This window comes from Rhinoraja longicauda, chromosome 38 (genome assembly GCF_053455715.1).
Source record: "Rhinoraja longicauda isolate Sanriku21f chromosome 38, sRhiLon1.1, whole genome shotgun sequence".
Taxonomy (NCBI): Eukaryota; Metazoa; Chordata; class Chondrichthyes; order Rajiformes; family Arhynchobatidae; genus Rhinoraja; species Rhinoraja longicauda.
The window spans coordinates 10,117,111-10,142,452 of record NC_135990.1 but is presented as its reverse complement, the minus strand read 5'-3'; the positions used below and the strand labels follow the sequence as shown (position 1 = coordinate 10,142,452).

Sequence of the window (25,342 nt, the reverse complement as noted above, 5' to 3'; positions counted from 1 at the left end):
GATCTTATGGAAACACATAAAATTCTTAAGGGATTGGACAGGCTAGATGCAGGAAAAATGTTCCCCGTGTCGGGGAAGTCCAAAACCAGGGGACACAGTTTAAGAATAAGGGATGGGCCATTTAGGACTGAGATGAGGAAAAACTTTTTACCCAGAGAGTTGTGAATCTGTGGAATTCTCTGGCACAGAAGGCATTGGAGGCCAATTCACTGGATGTTTTCAAGAGAGAGTTAGATTTAGCTCTTAGGGCTAACGGACTCAAGGAATATGGGGAAAAAGCAGGAATGGGGTACTGATTTTGGATGATCAGCCATGATCATATTGAATGGCGGTGCTGGCTCGAATGGCCTACTCCTGCACCTATTTTCGATGTTTCTATGATTCCCCTATATTACTTCATTTAATGCACTTAGAGTGTTTAAATGTCTATAAATCACTGCTGAAGCAGTGAAAGGCATAATGAAGGAGCAATCATTTTATGAGGAACGGCATAAAAACATCATCCCTGTACTAAATCCTATTTTGAGAATAAATTATAGAAGACTGATTGCAAAGCTAATGCACGCTATAGTTCTTTTGTATTCTGTTTCCTTTGCATTCACTCAAGGCCGTGTGATTTTGTCTGGTTTCAGGCCTATATTTCCAAACAGACTCCCATCACTCGGGTTACAGAAGGCCCTTTGTTCTCGGAGGTTATCACCTTCTATCGGAGTTTCCACCAGAGAATTTGTCTTTACAACTTGCCAGGTAATAGCAGTTTTCTTTGTCAGCATCACTTTCTCCCGATGCAGAATTGCCCTGGCCTTGCAGGGACAGTCGCAGAGATTGACAAAGCTGATTGTCGGGATTCACGGGTACTTCCTGATCTGTGCGCAGCCAGAAAATTAGATTTATGTCCGACGTGCAGTAAATCCACATTTGAGCGATGATCTAATTGAAACTTAACACCTGACATTTAAGGTGGTGCAGCGGTAGAGTTACTGCCTCACAGCGCTAGAGACCCGGGCTCAATGATCTCGGGTAGTGTGTGTGTATGGAGTTTGTACGCTCTCCTTGTGACCGCTCTCCCTCTGGGTGATCCAATTTCCTCCCACATTCCAAAGACTTGCAGAAGGCTAATTGACTTCTAGCGTTGTAATGTGTCCTGAGTGTGTAGGATAGTGCTAGTGTGCAGGATGATCGGAATTGGTGGGCCTGTGAGCATGTTTCCACGCTGTATCTCTAAAGTCTAAATCTTTAGGATCTGTCCTCACTTAACATGCATTTTTTGCAGGAAGCACTAAACAGTAACATAAGAAGATAACTGCAGATGCTGGTACAAATGGAAGGTATTTATTCACAAAATGCTGGAGTAACTCAGCAGGTCAGGCAGCATCCCGGGAGAGAAGGAATGGGTGACGTTTCTCATTCCTTCTCTCCCGAGATGCTGACTGACCTGCTGAGTTACTCCAGCATTTTGTGACTAAACAGTAACAGATCCAGGAGAGGTACTAGTGCATTAGTGATGACAGCAATTGCTAATGATGGACATTGATGAGTTTACTGATATCATCTGGCGCAGATAGATTGAATGGAATGGGTTCAGTCAGTAGCTTATGCTTTGCACCGTTAAAAGCCTCACATTGATAACCTGATATAGTCCATTGTACCAACAGGAGTTGCTGATAATGTGCCTATAATTGCTTATAATGTGCTCCATTAAAAGCCACACATTGATAACCTGACACAGTTCATTATACCAACAGGAGTTGCTTATAATGTGCCTATAATTGCTTATAATGTGCTCCATTAAAAGCCACACATTAATAACCTGACACAGTCCTTTGTACCCACAGGAGTTGAAGGGCTTTCGCTGGATGTTTCCATTGTCGTTGACATTCATGACCAGGTCAACAAGGAGCTGGCAATGCGATTGTCGACTGGGATTGAAAGCGGAGACATGTTCTTCACTGATCTGAATGGGTTTCAGGTAAATCCATCTAAACTTCGTACACAGTGTGGTATTGTCCACTGTTCTGGAAAGTTGAATGTGGTGGACAAAGGGAAATTAAATAGGAAGCGTTTTTAATCACAAAAAAAAAAACTCTTCGGAATTCGTCTTTGACAGCGAGTGTGTAAAACTGACCCCATGTGCATCTCACTGTTATTCAGGTGGATGTGAACAGTGTTGTCACATTATTTGAAGAGCAGATGGTTTCTCTGTGGCAGCAACGGATATCAAAGACAGATTAGCGGCTTACTCATGCTGTCCCCGTTTAAGGCCATTAATGATGTAGCATGATCCTCTCGTCTGACCTTCAATCATAATTCATTGCGTGAAGCACTCCAAGATATCTCGACGTTGCCAGGTGCCAAACCAATGCAGTGATGGTCTTTATTTTTAAACCAGTGAGCCTTTCACGGTCTGAGCAGCATGTTAACAGGTATTGGATGATGGGGGCAATTGGACCACGACCAGATATACTCAGTTCCTATTATAAATTGTGTAGGAAGGAACTGCAGATGCTGCTTTAAACCGAAGATAGACACAAAAAGCTGGAGTAATTCAGCAGGACAGGCAGCATCTCTGGAGAGAAGGAATGGGTGACGCTTCGATGCCGTCTGTCCCGCTGAGTTACTCCAGCTTTTTGTGACTGTTTTCCTATTATAAATTGTGGTATTATGGTCTAATTTCTTTCCGTATCATCCCTTCATTCGATATACACGGTGGAAACTGGTGACGTGAACTTACTGCCCTTTATTTACACCCTTATCTGGTGTGAAGTGAAGTCCGGATAATTCCAATTTAGCAGCTGTCCATGGGCAGCCCGCGTTATAAATGCAGAGCTAGTTTTAATAGAAGTGTAGGAAAACAAACTGCAGATGCTGGTATAAATCGAAGGTAGACACAAAATGCTGGAGTAACTCAGCGGGTCAGGCAGCATCTCAGGAGAGAAGGAATGGGTGACATTTCGGGTCGAAACCCTTCTACAGACTAATGTCAGGGGAGGGGGCGGGACAAACATAGGATGTAGTGGGAGACAGGAAGACTAGTGGGAGAACTGGGAAGGCGGAGGGGATAGAGAGGGAAAGCAGGGACTACCTGAAATTAGAGAAGTCAATGTTCATACCGCTGGGGTGTAAACTACCCAAGCGAAATATGAGGTCCTCCAATTTGCGCTGGGCCTCACTCTTGACAATGGAGGAGGCCCAGGACAGAAAGGTCAGATTGGGAATGGGAGGGGGAGTTGAAGTACTGAGCCTCCGGGAGATCAGGCTGGTTAAGGCGCACTGAGCGGAGGTGTTGAGCGAAACGATCGCCGAGCCTGCGCTTGGTCTTGCCGATGTAGAGAAGTTGACATCTGGAACAGCGGATACAAAAGAACAGCGAATACAACTTCTCTACATAGGCCCGAAACGTCACCCATGCTGACATCTATTACCTATCTTGAAAAGTCCTTGAATTGAGTGGCTTTCCAGAGCTACTCAGAGGCAGCGAAGAGGCAACCAAGATGCCGGTCTGGAGTCACATCAGAACATCAAACGTCTTCCCTACACTGTTAATGACACGATTGTAAACATGTATTGTCTTTGTGCTGACTGGTTGGCACGCAACAAAAGCTTTCCACAGTACCTCGATACACGTGACAATAAACTACACTGAAACTTAAGTTACAGTGAATCATTCAGAGTGTTACAACAATCTGCTGTTTGCTGATCGCCACATTGGCATTCTCATTTCCAGAATGTTTTTACTAAATGGAACTTAAATTCCCAAATTATGTTGTAGTTTCAAATAAGGACGATTTTCCACTGTAGATGGACCCATCATATTTTTTCTCTATTTTGAACTAGATTCAAACTCGGAAATTCTTACAGAAATTGCCACTTCAGGCCAACTTCTACCCCATGCCAGCCATGGCCTACGTTCAGGACAATCGCTCACGTCTTACGGTGCACACCGCTCAGTCTCTGGGGGTGTCCAGCCTACACAGTGGTAAGTCTTATAGACTTTAGAGACACAACGCGGAAACAGGCCCTTCGGCCCACCGAGTCCACGCTGACCAGCAATCATCCCGTACCCTAGCACTATCCTACACATACCATTTACAATTTACAATTTTACCAGAGCCAATTAACCTACAAACCTGCACGTCTTTGGAGTGTGGGAGGAACCCGGAGCAATAGACAATAGGTGCAGGAGTAGGCCATTCGGTCCTTCGAGCCAGCACCGCCATTCAATGTGATCATGGCTGATCATCCACAATCAGTACCCCGTTCCTGCCTTCTCCCCATACCCCCTGACTCCGCTATCCTTAAGAGCTCTACCTAGCTTTCTCTTGAATGCATTCAGAGAATTGGCCTCCACTGCCTTCTGAGGCAGAGAATTCCACAGATTTACAATTCTCTGAGTGAAAAAGTTTTTCCTCATCTCCGTTCTAATGGCCTACCCCTTATTCTTAAACTGTGGCCCCTGGTTCTGGACTCCCCCAACATTGGGAACATGTTTCCTGCCTCTAACGTGTCCAACCCCTTAATAATCTTATATGTTTCGATAAGATCCCCTCTCATCCGGGAAAAAACCCACGCGGGACACAGGGAATGTACAAACTCCGTACAGACAGCACCCGTGAACTCGGGTCCCTGGCGCTGTGAGGCAGCAACTCTATCGCTGCACCACCGTGCCGCCCCTAGCACTCCCAGATGCCACAGGAGTGTGAAGAAGGTACCTCTGACCCGACCCTCGGTGGTGGTGTTGAGCGTTGGCATTCATGGGTCTTCCCTCTCAGCATGACCTGCAGAAATGCGTGGGTCCCCCAGGGCAGGAGAGATTGCTGGTAACCAAATGCGGGCGGCCCTTTGCTGAACGTCTAGATGGTGTAGGGCCTGCAGTGCATTTTGTTTTTGGAGACCTGTATTTAAGTTTGCACTGCTGAACTTTGAAAAGAACAAATGTTAGATTCACTCTAGGACAGGTTATGTTCCCTTGGGAAAGGTGGTGGCAGATCCATTCCCAGAGCCACCTTCGCAGCCGACTGCTATTTCCCTGCCCCTCACGTCCCAAAGCCGTTGGTTGGGCAAAATGGATAAGACGGCAAGGATCTGGTAGCAACGGTGCTGGAAAATCCCTGATGGTTTTATCGAGGGGTAGGGTGGCCTCAGTGAAGGACAACCCTCGTGTACAGAAATAAGGTCCAACATTCTACAGCAAAGAGAAAATCTCTAACAAGCCCCGCACCGTAAGGGAAAGAAAAGGAGTGTGACAGAAAGTGGACCAGACAACCTTGATGCTTTGCTGCTAAAATCTGAGCTGACGTTGATCCCCTTTCGTTTGTAGGTCAGTTGGAGATTATCCTGGATCGGCGGTTGATGCAGGATGATAACCGCGGGCTGGGCCAAGGCCTGAAGGACAACAAACTGACCTGCAACAGATTCCGCATCCTGCTGGAGAAGAGGACGGCCGCAAACAAAGTACTCACTCCTTTACAAACTCGCTGCAGCAAATCATCCATTGCTTCTGTGTGGAGGCAGACGGGCCTGAAGTTAAATTAAAGCATCGGTTTCAGTTCCAGTAGGGTTAAAGATCCATTTGACCGTAGTATGAGTAGATGCCCACTTCCACGCCTGGTCTGTGAAGGGTCTCGACCCGAAACGTCACCCATTCCTTCTCTCCAGAGGTACTGCCTGTCCCGCTGAGTTACTCCAGCATTTTGTGTCTATCTTCGATTTAAACCAGCACCTGTAGTTCTTCCCCACACATACTGTGTTTACATTACTCTAGACTAGAGATACAGAAACAGGCCCCTCGGCTCACAGTCCACGCTGAGCAGCATTCACCCAAGATGCTGACGCTAGCCCACTCCCTCGGGACAATATTCACCCAAGCTAATTAACCTACAAAACTGTACGTCTTTGGAGTTTGGGAGGAAACCGGAGCACCCGGAGAAAACCTATGCGATCACAGGGAGAGCTTCCTTACAGACAGTACCTGTAGTCAGGATCGAACCCGGGACTCCGGAGCTGTAAGGTAGCAACTCCGCCTGGTCTGTATTGAGTCAGTTGATGGCCTGACGATCGAGCAGTAGGGAGATTGGAAATGGGCCGAGGTGTACCATCAGCATGCACGTGCAGGGAAGGAGTGTCTGGGGAGATGCTGGCCGCTTTGAGAGACACATGAATGCAGTGTGGAAGGAGCACAGCGCACCCCAAACACCCTTCCCCTCCCGCCTGCCCCATCCAGCTCCCCCTCCCTCACCTGTGGCAGAGGCTGCATTAGGACTCTTCAGCTACCCTGGAGCGCTCAGACTGCTTTAGTTTTAGGTTTAGTTTAGAGATACAGCGCGGAAACAGGCCCTTCGGTCCACCGGGTCCGCGCCGACCAGCGATCCCCGCACATTAACACTATCCTACACCCACTAGGGATAATTTTTACATGTACCAAGCCAATCAACCTACATACCTGTATGTCTTTGGAGCGCGGGAGGAAACCGAAGATCTCAGAAAACCCACGCAGGTCACGGGGAGAACGTACAAACTCTGTACAGACAGCACCCGTAGTTGGGATCGAACCCGGATCTCTGGCACTGCATTCGCTGTAAGGCAGCAACTCTACCGCTGCACCACCCTGAAATAGAAATAGAAGCAGTCGTCCTTTACTGCCTCAGCAGAAAAGCTTCATTGTAAGAAAGCCCTTAGGCTTCAGTGGGAGTCTCGGATGAAATAGACTGCAAGATAAAGCTCTGCTTTTCTCCCCTTTGTGGCCCTGCCACTGTCGAGGAGCGAATTAGAAAACATAGAAAACAGGTGCAGGAGTAGGCCATTTGGCACTTCGAGCAGGAACCGCCATTTTGGTCATCCAAAATCAGTACCCCGTTCCTGCTTTCTCCCCATATCCCTCATATTATGTTTCCTGCCCCTACTGCAGTGCACCAGAGGGTTCAGGGCAGGTTGTGTGAATGCAGAAACAATGGTTTGGGGCTGTCGAACCCATGGCTGGAGGCAGAGCAGACTGCTGACAGCATTGGGGAGTTCTGCCGTGTTAGGGAACAACTAGCTGGAATTGCAAAGCCTGCAACTGAAATGACCTGAAAACAAGTGGAGTTTGCGGGAATTTCCTCTACTCCAAAGAAGACACAAAGTGTTGGAGTAAGTCAGCAGGTCAGGCAGCATTTCTGGAGAACATGGCCAGGTGACATTTCGAGTCATCCACACACTGGAACAAGGAACTGCAGATGCTATTTTTTTTTTTTAAGACACAATGTGCTGCAGTAACTCAGTGGGTTAGGCAGCATCTCTGGAGAACATGGCCAGGTGACATCTTAGGTTATTGCTATTGAGGGCGTGCAGCGTAGGTTCACTAGGTTAATTCCCGGAATGGCGGGTCTGTCATATTTTGAAAGACTGGAGCGACTAGGCTTGTATACACTGGAATTTAGAAGGATGAGAGGGGATCTTATTGAAACGTATAAGATTATTAAGGGGTTGGACACGTTAGAGGCAGGAAACATGTTCCTTGGGGGAGTCCAGAACAAGGGGCCACAGTTTAAGAATAAGGGGTATGCCATTTAGAACTGAGATGAGGAAAAACTTTTTCGGCCTGAGAGTTGTGAATCTGTGGAATTCTCTGCCTCAGAAGGCAGTGGAGGCCAATTCTCTGAATGCATTCAAGAGAGCTAGATAGAGCTCTTAAGGATAGCGGAGTCAGGGGGTATGGGGAGAAGGCAGGATCGGGGTACTGATTGAGAATGATCAGCCATGATCACATTGATTGGCGGTGCTGGCTCGAAGGGCCGAATGTCCTACTCCTGCACCTATTGTCTATTGTTGGGACCCTCGTGTTCTGCAGAATTCTCCTCATGTTTCCCAGAGACTGATCCAGCATATTGTGTCTTTATTTGTAAACCAGCATGTGCAGCCTTGTTTCCATTGTCAGTGTGTGTGTGTGTGTGTGTGTGTGCGGATGGGGAGCTTATGAGGAAGTTATGTGGGTCACAGGACAGGCTGTAGAGTGTGTGTGTGTGTGTGTTTCACATTGTATCGTTAGTACTGTGTGTCTGCAGTGTGCCAGGCAGGTGCCCGTTTGCTGTACTGCTTTCCGATATGTTCACCATTTTCTTCATTCCCATTGCTCCCCCTTAGCCCACTGGCTTACTGTCAAGGCTGTACTCCATGTTACAGGCGCTCACAGCCTCCATCTTTTCCCGGAACACCACCCACGAGGTAACCTTGTAGCGTGCAGGCTAGGTCAAAGTATAGCTTGTTAATTCACTTTGACCTCCTCACAATAGCTGCCTATGAACAGTAGCCAGTAGCTGCCTGTCTGTGTACCTACCCCAGTCACTGATTAGCAGTTCCCCTTTGCCGCTGTCTTAGCGGGTGACACCAGTCAGCATTTCCACTGCCTCACTTCCCGTCAGCCAAACTGCCTCCCTGCCCCCCTCTGCCTCCCTGCCCTCCTCCGCCCCAGTGCCCCTCTGCCTCCCTGCCCCTCTGCCTCCCAGTGCCCCATCTGCCTCCCTGCCCCCCTCTGCCTCCCTACCCCCCTCTGTATCTCTGCCTCCCTGCCCCTCTGCCTCCCAGTGCCCCATCTGCCTCCCTGCCCCCCTCTGCCTCCCTACCCTCCTCTGTATCCCTGCCCTCCTCTGCCTCCCTGCCACCCTCTCTCTCCCTGCCCTCCTCTTCCTCCCTGCACCCCTCTGCCTCCCTGTCCCCCTCTGCCTCCCTGCCCCCTCTGTCTCCCTGCCCTCCTCTTCCTCCCTGCACCCCGCTGCCTCCCTGTCTCCCTGCGTCCCTCTGCCACCCTGCGCCCCTCTGCCTCTCTGCCTCCCTACCCCCCTCTGTCTCCCTGCCCTCCTCTGTCTCCCTGCCCTCCTCTGTCTCCCTGCCCTCCTCTGTCTCCCTGCCCTCCTCTTCCTCCCTGCACCCCTCTGCCTCCCTGTCTCCCTGCCCTCCTCTGCCTCCCTGCCCTCCTCTGCCTCCCTGTCTCCTCTGCCTCCCTGCGCCCCTCTGCGCCCCTCTGCCTCCCTGCCCTCCTCTTCCTCCCTGTCTCCCTGCCCTCCTCTGCCTCCCTGCGCCCCTCTGCCTCCCTGCGCCCCTCTGCCTCCCTGCCCTCCTCTTCCTCCCTGCCCCCCTCTGCCTCCCTGCCCCCATTTGCCTCCCTGCCCTCCTCTGCCTCCCTGTCTCCCTGCCCTCCTCTGCCTCCCAGTCTCCCTGCCCCCCTCTGCCTCCCTGCGCCCCTCTGCCCCAGTGCCCTACTGCCTCCCTGTGCCCCTCTGCTTCCGTGCCTCCCTGCCCCCCTCTGCCTCCCTGCCCCCCTCTGCCTCCCTGCCCCCCTCCGCCCCAGTGCCCTTCTGCCTCCCTGCGCCCCCCTGTCTCCCTGCCCCCTCTGTCTCCCTGCCCCCCTCCGCCCCAGTGCCCTTCTGCCTCCCTGCGCCCCCCTGTCTCCCTGCCCCCCTCTGTCTCCCTGCCCCCCTCCGCCCCAGTGCCCTTCTGCCTCCCTGCGCCCCTCTGTCTCCATGCCCCCCTCTGCCTCCCTGCGCCCCTCTGCCTCCCTGCGCCCCTCTGTCTCCATGCCCCCCTCTGCCTCCCTGCGCCCCTCTGACTCCATGCCCCCCTCTGCCTCCCTGCCCCCCTCCGCCCCAGTGCCCTTCTGCCTCCCTGTGCTCCTCTGCCTCCCTGCCCTCCGCCCCAGTGCCCCTCCCTCCCATTGCCGCCCTGCTGTACACTGACTCTTGGGTGCTTGTAAAATTTTGGGGAGGGAGGGAGTGTGGGATGACTGCGATCCTTGGGAGTGATTTGCTAACACCACCTTTAGAATGGAGATAGTGAGGAATTTCTTTAGCCAGAGGATGGTGAATCTGTTGAATTAATTGGTGGAGACAATCTCTGCTTTAAAAATACCCAGTGACTTGGACTCCATGAATTTGTTTGGTTTTCCCAGCTCCGAAGGTGACGCGAGAGCTCTCCCTAATGGTTGAAGCCACCAGTGCAGTCTGGACAATCTCCGGTTAGATCTTCTCAGTGAGTTGGTCAGTGCCCACATTTGGTTAGAGCGAGGGCAGGAACATATCGTCTCCTTGTCTCTTTCCTTGAGCTGTGTGTGAATGTTGGATGAAGCCAGAGCCACGCCTGGCCACACTCATCATCCATCGACGCACCTCGATAACCGTGGTGTCCATGTGCGTGCTTGGTCCATCTGGAGCTTTCTGGCAGCCTCAGGACTTCTCAAAGGATGTGCGCGTGGGCGTATTCAGAGCTAGGCTGGGGATCAGGGCAGCCGTGATGAGATAGAGAATCAACCGTCATCACAATGAGTAGTGCAGCTGAATGGCCTTGTCCTGCTATTTCCCAAAGTCCAGGCGATCCCTTCCTTTGTCTCCGTCTCTCTGCTGGTGGACGCTGGTTGAATCTGATGGTTTTAGAGAGCACAGTTTTGAACAAAGATACTAGAGGAGCAAGATAGACCACTCGACCCTAAAAGCCGTAGTACGTCATGACGCCATTTTAGTAGGCAGAAACTTGCAGAAACATTTTAAAAGAAAAATAACAACAATCTGTGAATTGATAGATGAGATATATTCTGCATTTTAATGGTATCATCACACATACTGTTCCCCCACAACACTGATTACACTGCGAGAGGCAGAGCGGACGGCGGGTTTTGCTTACTAAAATGGTGGACATTACGCTCCTTTGCTTACTACACTTCAGTATAGGCGATTTCAACAGAGTGGTTCATCTTGTTCCTCTAGTATCTTTGGTTCTGGGTGCTGGTCTCTTACCACCAGATAAATCAGAAACACAAGCTCCAGCCCCTCTGGAAACATTCGTACAACTTGCAGATGTGGGATTGGACAGGTTCGTAAGTAGTAAGTCACAGCAGCAGAATTAAGCCATTCGGCCCATCGAGTCTACTCCACCATTCAATCATGGCTGATCTATCTTTCGCTGTCAACCGCATTCTCCTGCCCTCTCCCCATAACCCCTGATACCGGGAGTCCCAGGGACTTGATTCTGTCGGGAGTGAGGATTGTGCTTGGATGCCCCAGGGAAACACCACCCTTTCCGCTCAGAGGCGAAGCTTGTGCAGCATTGGCGGCCGTGGGCATTGATAGACTAAGCCGCCAGGCTTTGCGGAAAACAAGGGTGGAATTTGGGGATTGGTGGACCAGGCAGAGTTAAGTTCCTCGGGTTTTTTCTCCTTGCCACTGGGTCGGCTGCAGGCTGCCGGTCCCTCACCTGTCGGTGATCTCTGCTCCTACAGGTACAGGACAGCAGGCCGGTGAGCTTCCCCTCTCTGCTCAGCCACATGACGTCGATGCTGCTGAACCACGAGGCGCTGGTGATGCTGGTGACGCCCCAGCAGCAGAGCGCTCCGCCCATCCGATCCTGGCGCCTGCTCTCGGCCACCGTACCGTGCGACTTCCACCTGCTCAACATCAGAACCCTGCAATCTGAGGTGAGCAGTGCGATGGGTCCGGCCAATCTCCGCTGGGTCAGTGCAGAACACTTACTGCATCCGCACCACCCTGTCCTCCCCCACCCCCCACCAACCGCCCCTCCACTGGCTGCCCAACATTCACCCGATTCACCAAACCTCCCACTGATTTTTTAGATTTAGAGATACAGCGCGAAAGCAGGCCCTTCGGCCCACCGAGTCCGCGCCGCCCAGCGATCCCCGCACATTAACACTATCCTACACACACTAGGGACAATTTTTACATTCTGCCCAGCCAATTAACCTACATACCTGTACGTCTTTGGAGTGTGGGAGGAAACCGAAGATCTCGGAGAAAACCCACGCAGGTCACGGGGAGAACGTACAAACACCGTAGACAGCACCCGTAGTCAGGATCGAACCTGAGTCTCCGGCGCTGCATTCGCTGTAAGGCAGCAACTCTACCGCTGCGCCACCGTGCCGCCCTGGCTTCACCACGCTCTTCCCACTTTCCATCCTGAAACCATCTCAAACCACATGAAGTGTGTAGGGAGGAACTGGAACTTTTCGGGTCGAGATCCTTCCCGTCCCAAGAAAGGTCTCGACCCGAAACGTCACCTATTCCTTTTCTCTAGAGATGCTGCCTGACCCACTGAGTTACTCCAGCTTTTTGTATCTGTCTTCGGTTCAAACCAAATGACGCTCGGCAAAGTTTCAACTCCACAGCGGAGAGTTGGGTCTGAAGCAGCACTGAGAGAGTCCTTGCCCTACGCAACAGCAGTAGTTGTGGAAAGCTGTCTCATCTCCACCTTAAATAATCGCTGGCTTTACTGGCAAAGCACCAATCCCACAAACATGATGTGTTGGCTTTGGGATGGAGCAGTGTTCAACAGGTCAGGCATGATCGCTCACAGTGTTAGTTGAAGGTGGATGCTGCTGCTGCTGATTTCTCAGACATGGTGTGTAACTGGACATGATGTAAAGAAGCATGTCGTTATCCAAAATGCACTGACGTATGGTGGGCAAAATACCCACAGTGATATCACTCGCCACCGTCTTTCTCTCCCATACGCACCAATTCTCTCTCCCTCTCTCTCCCCTCCCTCTCTCCATTTCACCTCTCTCCCTTCCCCCTCCCCCCTCACCCCTCTCTCTCACAAATCCTGTCTCACATCCTATGTGTGTGTTACCTCTCTCTCACCTGTGTGTGTGTGTGTGTGTCTTACACTATTTGCCTTGTCTCTCTTACACTGTTGTGTGTCTGTACGTCTCCCACCTGTGTGTGTGACACTATTTGTTGTGTCTCTCACACTGTGTGTGTGGTGTGTGTGTGTGTCTCACACCTGTGCATGTGTGTGACACTATTTGTTGTGTCTCTCACACTGGTGTGTGTGTGTGTCTCACACCTGTACGTGTGTGTGACACTATTTGTTGTGTCTCACACTGTGTGTGTGGTGTGTCTATGTGTCTCACACCTGTGTGTGTGTGTGTGTGTGAGACACTATTTGTGGTGTCTCTCACACTGGTGTGTCTGTGTGTCTCGCACTGTGTGTGTGTGACACTTTTTGTTGTGTCTCTCACTGTGTATGTGTGAAAACTATTTGTTGTGCCTCGCTCACACTGTGGTGTGTCTAAGTCTCACACAATGTGTGTCTCCCACATGTGTGTGTGACACTATTTGTTGTGTCTCACACTGTGTGTGTGGGGTGTCTGTGTCTCACACCTGTGTGTGTGTGTGAGACACTATTTGTGGTGTCTCTCACACTGGTGTGTCTGTGTGTCTCGCACTGTGTGTGTGTGTGTGACACTATTTGTTGTGTCTCTCACTGTGTGTGTATGTGAAAACTGTTGTGCCTCGCTCACACTGTGGTGTGTCTAAGTCTCACACAATGTGTGTCTCCCACATGTGTGTGTGACACTATTTGTTGTGCCTCTCACCGTGTGTGTTGTGTGTCTGTGTGTCTCACACCTGTGTGTGTCACTCTCTTGTCTTCCCCCCCCCCCCACCCGGCCTCATTGATCTGCTGTTCCACTTCCACCCCCACCCCGTCTCTCCCTCACCCCGTTTCCCAGCTTACTCACACCCTCTCCCTCCACACGCTTGTATTTTGCTGCAGGTGGTTTCAGCGCCAGGGTTGGAAGCTGCTCTGATCCTGCACCGGAAAGGGTTTGACTGCGGGCTGGAGGCCAGGAGCCTGGGCTTCAACTGCACGACCACGCAGGGCAAGGTATGGGAGCGGTTACTGGGCTGTGTAGACCCACACAGTCTCACTGGGCTTAAGGCTATGAAAGGCAGCTTCAGTCACCACAGTGAGCCGTGCCCCACCTAAACATGGGGATGTAATGTGATGCACACAACCCAAGCAGAGTGGTTCTCCAGCAACTCCCCATGTTTGCTGCGAATTCCAAAACGTCTAAAGGAGGTAGTAGCCGCTTTGTACAAGTGATTTAATTTAGTTTAGTTTAGAGATACAGCGTGAAACAGGCCCTTCGGCCTATCAAATCAGTGCGACCAGCCAATTAACCTACAAACCTGCACGTCTTTGGAGTGTGGGAGAAAACTGGAGATCCCGGAGAAAACCCTCCCAGGTCACGGGAAAAGCGTACAAACTCCATACAGACAGCACCCATAGTCAGGATGGAACCCGGGTCTCTGGTGCTATGAGGCAGCAACTCTACCGCTGCACCTTGGTTAATCTTGGTTCTATTTAAAGATGGATGGTTATGTGAACTGCCTCTGCTCACTGACTTCCTCCAGTGCCAGGTGGCCTGTTGTGGATCTATTGCTAACAGGCCGGTGGGGGGGGGGTCTAGGTTTATTCCCAAAATCTCCCCTGTCCCCGTCCTTGTAATGGTGTCCAGGGTGGGGGACTGGAGGGGGAGAAAGGTTGAGTAGTGGCCTCTTGTCTGCCGTGTTGGTCAATGACCTCCAATGCCTGTGTGTAGATTTCAGCTGTGGGCAAGTCCTGGGCCTTATGTAATCCTACATTAGTGGAGACATCGTGGGGGGGCGGGGTCGTCCAACTCCTGTACAAGTCCCATTTAGGACTTGCCCACTGCCCTACATTACACCACATCAGCGACAAGTGTTGTCTTTTATATCTGCTCTGTGATCAAAACGCTGCAGGTGCTGGAAATCTACGGTAAAAGCATCCAGTTGGAAGTACAAAGATGCCACGGGGACATTTTAACAGGCACATGGAAGAAGGGTCCCGACCCGAAACCTCACCCATCCTTTCCCTCCAGAGAAGCTGCCTGACCTGCAGGAAACATGTTCCCAATGTTGGGGGAGTCCAGAACAAGGGGCCACAGTTTAAGAATAAGGGGTAGGCCATTTAGAACTGAGATGAGGAAAAACTTTTTCAGTCAGAGAGTTGTGAATCTGTGGAATTCTCTGCCTCAGAAGGCAGTGGAGGCCAATTCTCTGAATGCATTCAAAAGAGAGCTAGATAGAGCTCTTAAGGATAGCGGAGTCAGGGGGTATGGGGAGAAGGCAGGAACGGGGTACTGATTGAGAATGATCAGCCATGATCACATTGAATGGTGGTGCTGGCTCGAAGGGCCGAATGGCCTCCTCCTGCACCTGTTGTCCATTGACCCGCTGAGTTACTCCAGCACTTAGTGACTATCTTAGGCACATGGATATGGAGGGATATGGATCACGTGCAGGCAGAGGAAATTAGTTTAAACTGGAGTCATGTTTGGCACGGACATACTGGGCTGAAAGGCCTGCTCCTGTGTTGTGCTGTGCTGTTCTATGTGCTGAGTTTGGCAGTGTCTGTGGAGAGAAAAACAGCTGGTGTTGCAAAATGACAACCTTTCGTCAGAACCCGCTTACTTTTTTCCACTTCAAAGACGCTGCTGAATGTGCCTTACGTTTCATTTCCAGTCTTTCCCACTTGTTCTTGCTCAGCTAATGAATAGAAAATTGCCCGCTGAGCTGTGCTCTCAAGGGAGTGGAAGATAATTGCTTCATTTCTATTTAAATCGCTTGTAATAGGGAGAGGATAAGAAAGTGGAACAGCTCGTCAAACCTCATCAAAGATTTCAGGCTCGTGTAAATCTGGGAACAAGTCCATGTGGATGCTTGGAAGTACAGCAAGAATCGCAGCCTAAATAAAGGCACAAAGTGCTGGAGTAACTCAGGCAGGGACCATCGCAATATTCAAGAAACATTTAGACAGGCAGGCAGGTAGGACTAGTAGTTGGGCCGGAGGGCCTGTTTTCACGCTGTGTGGCTATGGGTCTATAACTCAGCTGGTCAGGCAGCATCTCAGGAGGACACGGATAGGTGACGTTGCAGGTCAGGACCCTTCTCCTGGATGATCAGCCATGATCATATTGAATGGCGGTGCAGGCTCGAAGGGCCGAATGGCCTACTCCTGCACCTATTTTCTATGTTTCTATGTCTGTCGTGGTTTTCTTTAGCTTTGAAATTAAGACAGGCGACACGGAGAATTCTTCGAGAAGTTAAAAGCCTTCATTTGCAAACAACGGCTGGAACAATCAGGAAGCCAACCACCTGACTGCCCACTTAGTACATCGGGCAGTCTATGTTTATAGGATTATTCCAAACCTTATCTTCTTTACATTACCTCATACCCACACTCCTTTCTTCAGTCATTCATTCCTTTGTAGTCACCCGTCTGTCCCGCCACCATTAAATCCCATTCAGTAATTTATCCTTATCTCAATGCTCACATCCCTTCATACTTCGCCACCCTTATTTCCCTCACATCCATTCATCACCCCAAGGCCTATGTCTTTCTTTATCTGCCACTATTATCTTTCATCCAACACACAAGTTTAAAGAATGTCAAAACAGTTTTACAAAGTAACAAAGTGTAAGGAATGCCTAAGCAATGTAACAAGGAATAAGAAAGTGTAAGATAAAGCAAATGGTTCAAAGAATGTGGAAGCAATTATAATATGTCTTAATGTGTTACTGATTACAGCAGTTGCAATGTACTAAAGTATAAAGAAGGTCCACGCTGTTAAATTTAAATGGCTAATAATGATTACAGCAGTTACAATGTAACAAACTAATATACAAAATACAACACGTCACGCTGTTGCCTCAGCAGAACATCGACAGACAATGTTTTGAGCCGTAATTGAAGAAGGGTCTCGACTCTAAACATCACCTATCCATGTGCAGGAAGGAACTGCAGATGCTGGTTTAAACTGAAGACAGACACAAAAAGCTGGAGTAACTCAGCGGGACAGGCAGCATCTCTGGAGAGAAGGAATGGGTGACAGAGATGCTGCCTGTCCTGCTGAGTTACTCCAGATTTTTGTGTCTAACATCACCTATCCAAGTTCTCCGGAGATAGACAATAGACAATAGGTGCAGGAGGAGGCCATCCGGCCCTTCGAGCCAGCACTGCCATTCAATGTGATCATGGCTGATCATTCACAATCAGTACCCCGTTCCTGCCTTCTCCCCATACCCCCTGACTCCGCTATCCTTAAGAGCTCTATCCAGCTCTCTCTTGAATGCATTCAGAGAATTGGCCTCCACTGCCTTCTGAGGCAGAGAATTCCACAGATTCACAACTCTCTGACTGAAAAAGTTTTTCCTCATCTCAGTTCTAAATGGCCTACCCCTTATTCTTAAACTGTGGCCCCTTGTTCTGGACTCCCCCAACATTGGGAACATGTTTCCTGCCTCTAACGTGTCCAACCCCTTAATAATCTTATACGTTTCGATAAGATCTCCTCTCATCCTTCTAAATTCCAGTGTGTACAAGCCTAGTCGCTCCAGTCTTTCAACATATGATAGTCCCGCCATTCCGGGAATTAACCTAGTAAACCTACGCTGCACGCCCTCAGCTGCCTGACCTGCTGAGTTACTCCAGCACTTTCTGTCTGTTCTTTTGTAAACTGCTGTTCCTTGTTCCTCCTTGATTCCAGACTAACCCGTCTCTCTCCTTTCCCTTGCAGTTATCCGTGGGGTCCCTGTTTCAGGGCCTGGATGTAGTTAATGTGCAGCCAACATCCCTGTCCCTCCTGTACACAGCCAAGCCCATCAACAGCAGCCTCGTCTTCCTGAGACCGATGGAGATTGCCACCTTCCGTATCCGCATGGTCTGAGGGGGTTCAACGACATAACTTCCTCGCCCGGAGCTGGCAGCCGCAGGAGAGCAGCCAAATTAGCAGTAGAAACCATGGCTCTTGGATCCATACACCCCGAGGAGCTGCAGGGGAGGGGGCTGTGTGTGGGGCAGACGGAACTGCAAGACGTGGAGCTGGAACAAACCTCCTCAGTTTGAATCAAATTGTGGATTTCAAGTTGCTTGTGTGTTGAAAAGCCGAGCAGAAGCACCCTAACCAATGCACTTTATGTGGAAACTACAGGCAGTTTATGCATTTACCACTACAGTATACGTCACTTCATCACTTTAATGGGCAAGACTGGCGTGATTGTAAATTCATAACTTCAAAATCAAGGCTCCGGGGAATCTGAAAATGGTCAGCTTACTTCCGCCTCAGTAGTGCAAAAAGCACGAGTGGAGGAACAGAGCAGGCGAGTGTGAACGAGCCAGTCGTGTGCACGCACATTGCCCGGTGTACAAATCTGTAAACCTAGCTGGGAGGTGTTGTGATCTGACTTGTGCAATGCGTTCCTCCCGAGGCCTCTGTAGTTCAAAGCCGGGATGGGAGCAGTTCTTCAGAAGTGCTTCTCCTGTTGCAGAAGAATTGGGCACGGAATGATTGGAGAATGGTGTGAACTGGTGTGCTGCATCACAGGCCAGTTGACCTTCCACTACCACATCGTTCAGGACTTGTCCAGACCGGCGCCGGAACCTTTCAAGCCCTTGGCTTTGTCCGTCAGCATCTCCAGGGTGTCTGTAGAGTGGGCCTGTGGTTTTGCTGCCAGCTCCACCTGAAGCTGCTGGCTGGGTGGGGGGGTTGCCACCACATTTACAGCCCAGCACAAGGCCTGAAGTGTCCAGATCAGCAGTGAAAGTGTGCAGAACACACACAGCAGAATGGTTCGGCCTGTCTGAGCCACCTCCAGCCAGGCTCCCGGGCTAAAACACACTCTAGGATTGGGAAGTATGAGCTGTGCATTTTCAGCGATTCTGTGTCTGATTCTTCAGCATTCTTTAGATGTGATCTGATTAACACAATGTGAGTGGTCTCATCATCAGATGTGATCAGATTCACAGTGTGAACTGTGAGCATTGAGTGTGATCAGATTCACACAATCTGATCAGATTCATTGAGCGGTCTGATCATTGAATGTGATCAGATTCACACAGTGTGAGCTCTGTGATCGATTGCAAACTGACAGGAGTAAATACTTCTGAAAGTTTATTTTATAAAGTTAACTTGCTGCTCTTGGAAATAATCACGTTTTAAATAAGAATATGTTTGAGGCAATAAGGAATATTTAGATAACCAGCAATTGAAAAATTATGAATTCCTCGGTTTAAACGAGGAAAAATGCAGAGTAGAAACGTCAGGAAAAATGAAGTCTTACGTTAAAGCAGCTGTGATAGTAGTTCAAGGTATTCTTTAACAAAAAAAAAGTCATGTGAAGAAAATTAAAAGACGTCCAAGTGTTAGATAAGTTATTGAAATTAATCTAAGTGATAGATTTTTGGAGGGAATTTTTATTGCATTGATTGGGACCAGACTTCCCGAAACGGGACTGGTAATTTAGTGTCTTCACATCCACCTGGACAGTCTCTGACCTTTCAAATGTGGAATGTTTGGGGAAATGATTTTGAGCTTAATAATAATATAACGCTAGATGCAGAGCCTCAGACTAGTTGATTGTGAGAGGACAGATTGAGGTGTACCAGTGGGCGTTTATTACCATCGTGCAGGCTATTTGTACAAGGGTCGCACTGTGTTCGTTGTCAAATGTTCCTGTTGTGACTTCTCTCAATCGGGGGGGGGGGCTACTTTATGAAATCCTAGGATCGCCTTGAATTGGATTCCAGGGTGCAGCCGTGCCCCCCCCTCGTATTCATCAGACTCCGTCCTTCTCAGTGTTGGCGACAGCCCCCGCGGTCATTCCCGACGGGATTGGACCGCTGCAATCCCTGCTGCCAAATGTATTGCTTGAACGTGGAGGATATTCCATTTCCCATCATCACAGTCGCACTTTCGTCGGCTCAAAACACGGTTGAAAATGCTCAATAAAACATCAAGAGAAACGTTGTGGATTGTGAAGCTTGTCTTTGTGCACCGACCGGCGTCGGTTTAGTTTATTGTCACGTGTACCGAGGCACAGTGTAAAGCTTTTTCCGCCTGCTAAACAGTCAGCGGAAAGACAATGCGTGGCGGGAGACACAGCATGCGAGAGCTGGCAGAGGAAGTACAACACACCGTGGATGCTTCAAACCTGAATTAGACTGAAAGAACATCTTTAGTTTAGAGATACAGCGCGGAACCAGGGCCTTTCGGCCCACCATGTCCTCACCGATCAGCGATCCCTGCACATTAACACTATCCTACACCCACATGGGACAATTTTTCGGTGGACACACAATGCTGGAGTAACTCAGTGGGTCATGCAGCATCTCAGAAGAGAAGGAATGGGCGACGTTTCGGGTCGAGACCCTTCCGACTGACAATTTCAGGGACAAATTTTACATTTACCTGCTCACGAGGACAATTTACAATTTTTACCCAAGTAATTAACCTACAAACCGGTAGGACTTGAGTGTGGGAGGAAACTGGAGCACCCGGAGAAAACCCACACAGGTCACGGGGACAACGCACAAACTCCATACAGACACCATCCGCAGTCAGTATCGAACCCGGGTCTCTGGCGCTGTAAGGCAGCAACTCTACCGCTGTGCCACCGTGCCGCTCCCTTCAACTCTGCAATCCTTTTGTCTCACACCTTCTGTCTTTCTATCTCTGGCCTTTGTCCAAACATCTGCCTATCAGCCCCCCACCTCCACCAAACCTGTATCAACCTATCAGGTGTAGAAAGACACAAAATGCTGGAGTAACTCAGCGGGACAGGCAGCATTTCTGGAGAGAAGGAATGGGTGATGTTTCGGGTCAAGAAGGGTCTCAGACTGAAGAAGGGTCTCGACCCAAAACGTCACCCATTCCTTCTCTCCAGATGCTGTCCAGCCACTGAGTTACTCCAGCATTTTGTGTCTATCTTCGATTTAAACAAGCGTCTGCAGTTGTTTCCTGCATATTCAACCTATCACCTGCCACGCTTTGTCCTGCCCCTCGTCCACGTTCCCGCTCCACAATCAGTCTGAAGGGCTCCGGCCCGAAACGTCACCCATCCATGTTCTCCAGAGATGCTGCCTGACCCGCTGAGTTACTCCAGCACTCTGTGAAACGTCACCTATCCATGTTCTCCACAGATGCTGCCTGACCCGCTGTGTTGCTCCAGCACTCTGTGAAACGTCACCTATCCATGTTCTCCAGAGATGCTGCCTGACCCGCTGTGTTGCTCCAGCACTCTGAAACGTCACCTATCCATGTTCTCCACAGATGCTGCCTGACCCACTGAGTTACTCCAGCACCCTGTGAAACGTCACCTATCCATGTTCTCCACAGATGCTGCCTGACCCGCTGTGTTGCTCCAGAGCTTTATGTCCGTTTATATACATTTCTGATTTTCGCCACACAGACTGGAACAAGTTGGAGCAGGGAACAACGAAGTGTTCCGTTATAACTTGTAATGGAGTATTTGGAGAACTTAAAGGAAAGATAAGGTAGACACAAGATGCTGGAGTAACTCAGCGGATCAGGCAGCATCTCTACAGAGAAGGAATGGGTGACGTTTCGGGTCGAGACCCTTAGAGAGTCAGTTCAAGAGACGTTAGAGATACAGCATGGAAACACCGAGTCTGTGCTGACCAGTGAACTGGCAATACCCTCCAGACTAGGGGTAGTTTACAATTTAACCAAGCTACAAACTTGCACGTCTTTGGAGCACCCGGAGAAAACCCACGCAGTCACAGGGAGAACGTACAAGCTCTGTACAGACAGCACCAGTGGTCAGGATCGAACCCTGGCCTCTGTCGCTGTAAGGCAGCAACTCTGCCAGTGCACCACCCATCAAGTGTTTAAAGAGTGTTTGATTGTGATATGTACCAACATCGGAGCCATGGAATTCTTACCTGCTGCAGCATAACAGGCCCATAAACGCGACAACACACAGATAAATATATAATAATCAATTAATAACTTGGTAACCATAATAGTGCAAAAACCAAGGCCCATCGAGCAACCAAAGACACAGTCTATTAAAGATCATATTCGCTGAGGTGTGTGTCTACACAAACTAGTCAAGTCAAGTCAATTTTATTTGTATAGCACATTTTAAAACAACCCACGTTGACCAAAGTGCTGTACATCAGTTCAGGTACTAAGAAATGAACATACAATGGCACACAAACATAACAGCACATACATAAACAGTTCACATCGCCCCCTCAGAGGGCCTCAAAACACTAGGGAGTATAAATAGGTTTTGAGTCCGGACTTAAAGGAATCGATGGAGGGGGCAGTTCTGATGGGGAGAGGGATGCTGTTCCACAGTCTAGGAGCTGCAACCGCAAAAGCGCGGTCACCCCTGAGCTTAAGCCTAGACCGCGGGATAGTCAGTAGCCCCAAGTCGGCCGACCTGAGGGACCTGGAGTTAGAGAGGTGGGTTAGAAGATTTTTGATGTGGGGGGGTGGGGGGGGGGCAAGCCTGTTTAGGGCTTTGTATGTGAATAGGAGGAGCTTGAAGTTGATTACTGTACTGGGAGCCAGTGGAGAGAGGCCAGAATCAGGGTGATGTGGTCCCTTTTACGGGTATCCGTCAGGAGTCTCGCTGCGGAGTTTTAGACCAATTGCAGGCGGGACAGGGATGATTGGCTGATCCCAGTGTATAGGGAGTTGCAGTAGTCTAGGCGGGAGGAAACGAATGCGTGAATGATTTTTTTCAATGTCGTGCATCAGTGCATCAGTCACTGAAAGGAAGCATGCAGGTACAGCAGGCAGTGAAGAAAGCCAATGGAATGTTGGCCTTCATAACAAGAGGAGTTGAGTATAGGAGCAAAGAGGTCCTTCTGCAGTTGTACAGGGCCCTAGTGAGACCGCACCTGGAGTACTGTGTGCAGTTTTGGTTTTCAAATTTGAGGAAGGATATTCTTGCTATTGAGGGCGTGCAGCGTAGGTTTACTAGGTTCATTCCGGAATAGCGGGACTGTCGTATGTTGAAAGACTGGAGCGACTAGGCTTGTATACACTGGAATTTAGAAGGATGAGAGGGGATCTTATTGAAACATATAAGATTATTAAGGGATTGGACACGTTAGAGGCAGGAAACATGTTCCCAATGTTGGGGGAGTCCAGAACCAGGGGCCACAGTTTAAGAATAAGGGGTAGGCCATTTAGAACGGAGATGAGGGAAAACGTTTTCAGTCAGAGAGTTGTATATCTGTGGAATTCTCTGCCTCAGAAGGCAGTGGAGACCAATTCTCTGAACGTATTCAAGAGAGAGCTAGATAGAGCTCTTAAGGATAGCGGAGTCAGGGGGTATGGGGAAAAGGCAGGAACGGGGTACTGATTGAGAATGATCAGCCATGATCACATTGAATGGTGGTGCTGTCTCGAAGGGCTGAATGGCCTACTCCTGCACCTATTGTCTACTGTGGATGATGCAAATCTGAAGTTGATTGAGAGGTCAGATCTGTGGAGAAAGCAGTTTATGGATATTTCTCTCTGCTGGTGCCTACACTTGGCAACCACATGATGCTGGCTGCCTTCCCAGCATCTCCTGTAAATCCTTCAGTGGTTGGGAGTTCAGGACATGTGATGGACCATAGTTAGAGTTGAGTTTAGTTTATCGTCACGTGTACAGTGAAAAGGTTTTGGGTGCTGACCAGTCAGAGGTGAGATGACATGATTACAATCGAGCCATCCAGTGTATAGATACATGATAACAGAAATAACGTATAATGCAAGATAAAAGTCCAGTAAAGTCCGATTAAAGATAGTTCGATGGTCTTCAGTGGGGTAGATAGTACCTTAGGACCACTCTCCAGTGGTTGATCAGCCTGAAGAAGGGTCTCGACCTGAGATGTCATCCATTCCTTCTCTCCAGAGATGCTGCCTGTCCTGCTGAGTAACTCCAGCATTTTGTGTCTATTTGTCCATTTACATCGCACTGTATTGTCCCTGAATTCCCTTTAACTCCCAGATCCCACCACTCACACACAAAAGCACAAACTTGGGACAATTGTCCAGATGTGAGAGGAAAGCCTTGAGTTCTCAACAATGCATTCTCTACGCACAACCATGGCGGCATGGTTGCGCAGCAGTCGAGATGCTGCCTTACATCCCTCACAGCGCCAGAGACCCAGGTTCGATCCTGACCACGGGTGCTGACTGCACGGAGTTTGTACGTTCTCCCCGTGACCGTCGTGGGTTTTCTCCGAGATCTTCGGTTTCCTCCCACACTCCAAAGACGTAGAGGTTTGTAGGTTAATTGGCTTCGTATAAGTGTAAATTGTCCCGAGTGTGTGTAGGGTGGTGCTAATGTGTGGGGACCGCTGGTTGGTGCTGACTCAGTGGGCCAAAGTGCCTGTTTCCGCACTGTATCTCTAAAACCTGTTTATGGAGTTCTGGTGGAGCAACTCTTCCGGCTGTGCCACTCCCTCACCGCTGTTAGATGTGTAGTTCCAGGATCTGGTGGTGGTAATGAAGCAAGTGAAGATGTTGTGCAAATTATCAGCGGACTGACACTGCACAACCACCACCTAACCACCCCCCCCCCCCCCTTCCCCAACCCCCTTCCCCAACTTCTCTTATCACTGCTTATAGTCTTCATTTTCCAGTTTGCACCATTACGTATGAAGCTCCCCCACCCCGTACTGAAGTTCCCTCAGAAGTGGCACGGATTCCAGTCATAGAATCATACAACGTGGAAACCGGCCCTTCGGCCCAACTTGCCCACACCGGCCAACATGTCCCATCTACACTAGTCCCACATGCCTGCTTCTGGCCCATATCTCTCAAAACCTGTCCTCTCCATGTACCTGTCTAAATGTTTCTTAAATGTTGGGATAGTCCCTGCCTCAACTACCTCCTCCGCAGGTCGTTCCATACACGCACCACCCTTTGTGACAAAAAGTTACCTCTCAGGTTCCTATTAAATCTTTCCCCCCCTGACCTTAAACCAATATCCTCTAGTTCTTGATTGCCCAAGTCTGGGCAAGAGACTCTGTGCATCGACCCGATCTATTCCACTCAATGTTGTCCCTGGGCATCCTGCTGAAGCTGCATTGCTGGGTTGTCTCTGAGTTTCCCTCCAGCAGCTCCAATGCAGGGCTGCCTCTGGGGTCCCCTCTGCAACTACAATGCTGGGTTCCCTTTACAATTCCCTGTAGCTGCATTGCTGGTTGTCTCCGGGCTTTCCCCTGCAGCTGCATTGCTGGGGATGTCTCTTGAGTTCCCCTCTGAACCTGCAATGCTGGGGTGCATTCCAGCATCTGCATTGATGGGGGTGTCTCTGAGTTTCCCTCTGAACCTGCAATGCTGGGGTGCATTCCAGCATCTGCATTGATGGGGGTGTCTCTGAGTTTCCCTCTGAACCTGCAATGCTGGGGTGCATTCCAGCATCTGCATTGATGGGGGTGTCTCTGAGTTTCCCTCTGAACCTGCAATGCTGGGGTGCTTTCCAGCATCTGCATTGATGGGGGTGTCTCTGAGTTTCCCTCTGAACCTGCAATGCTGGGGTGCATTCCAGCATCTGCATTGATGGGGGTGTCTCTGAGTTTCCCTCTGAACCTGCAATGCTGGGGTGCATTCCAGCATCTGCATTGATGGGGGTGTCTCTGAGTTTCCCTCTGAACCTGCAATGCTGGGGTGCATTCCTGCATTTGCATTGCTGGGTTGCTTTACATTTCCCTCCTGCCGCTGCAATGCAGGGTCGCCCCCATGCATCTGCAA

At 49.8% G+C, this 25,342-nt stretch overlaps 1 protein-coding gene across 1 annotated transcript in view; it reads left to right on the top strand.

Annotated features, from left to right (window-relative positions):
• Positions 1-19,580, top strand: part of man2a2 (mannosidase, alpha, class 2A, member 2) — a 69,044-nt gene extending 49,464 nt beyond the window's left edge. Inside the window, exons 16-22 of the mRNA XM_078430001.1 lie at positions 633-747; positions 1,836-1,969; positions 3,835-3,976; positions 5,318-5,451; positions 11,243-11,437; positions 13,534-13,644; positions 17,360-19,580. Coding sequence (XP_078286127.1) covers positions 633-747; positions 1,836-1,969; positions 3,835-3,976; positions 5,318-5,451; positions 11,243-11,437; positions 13,534-13,644; positions 17,360-17,509 — 981 coding nt within the window. The 3' untranslated portion in view covers positions 17,510-19,580. The remainder of the gene's footprint in view (positions 1-632; positions 748-1,835; positions 1,970-3,834; positions 3,977-5,317; positions 5,452-11,242; positions 11,438-13,533; positions 13,645-17,359) is intronic.
• Positions 19,581-25,342: the final 5,762 nt, after the last annotated feature.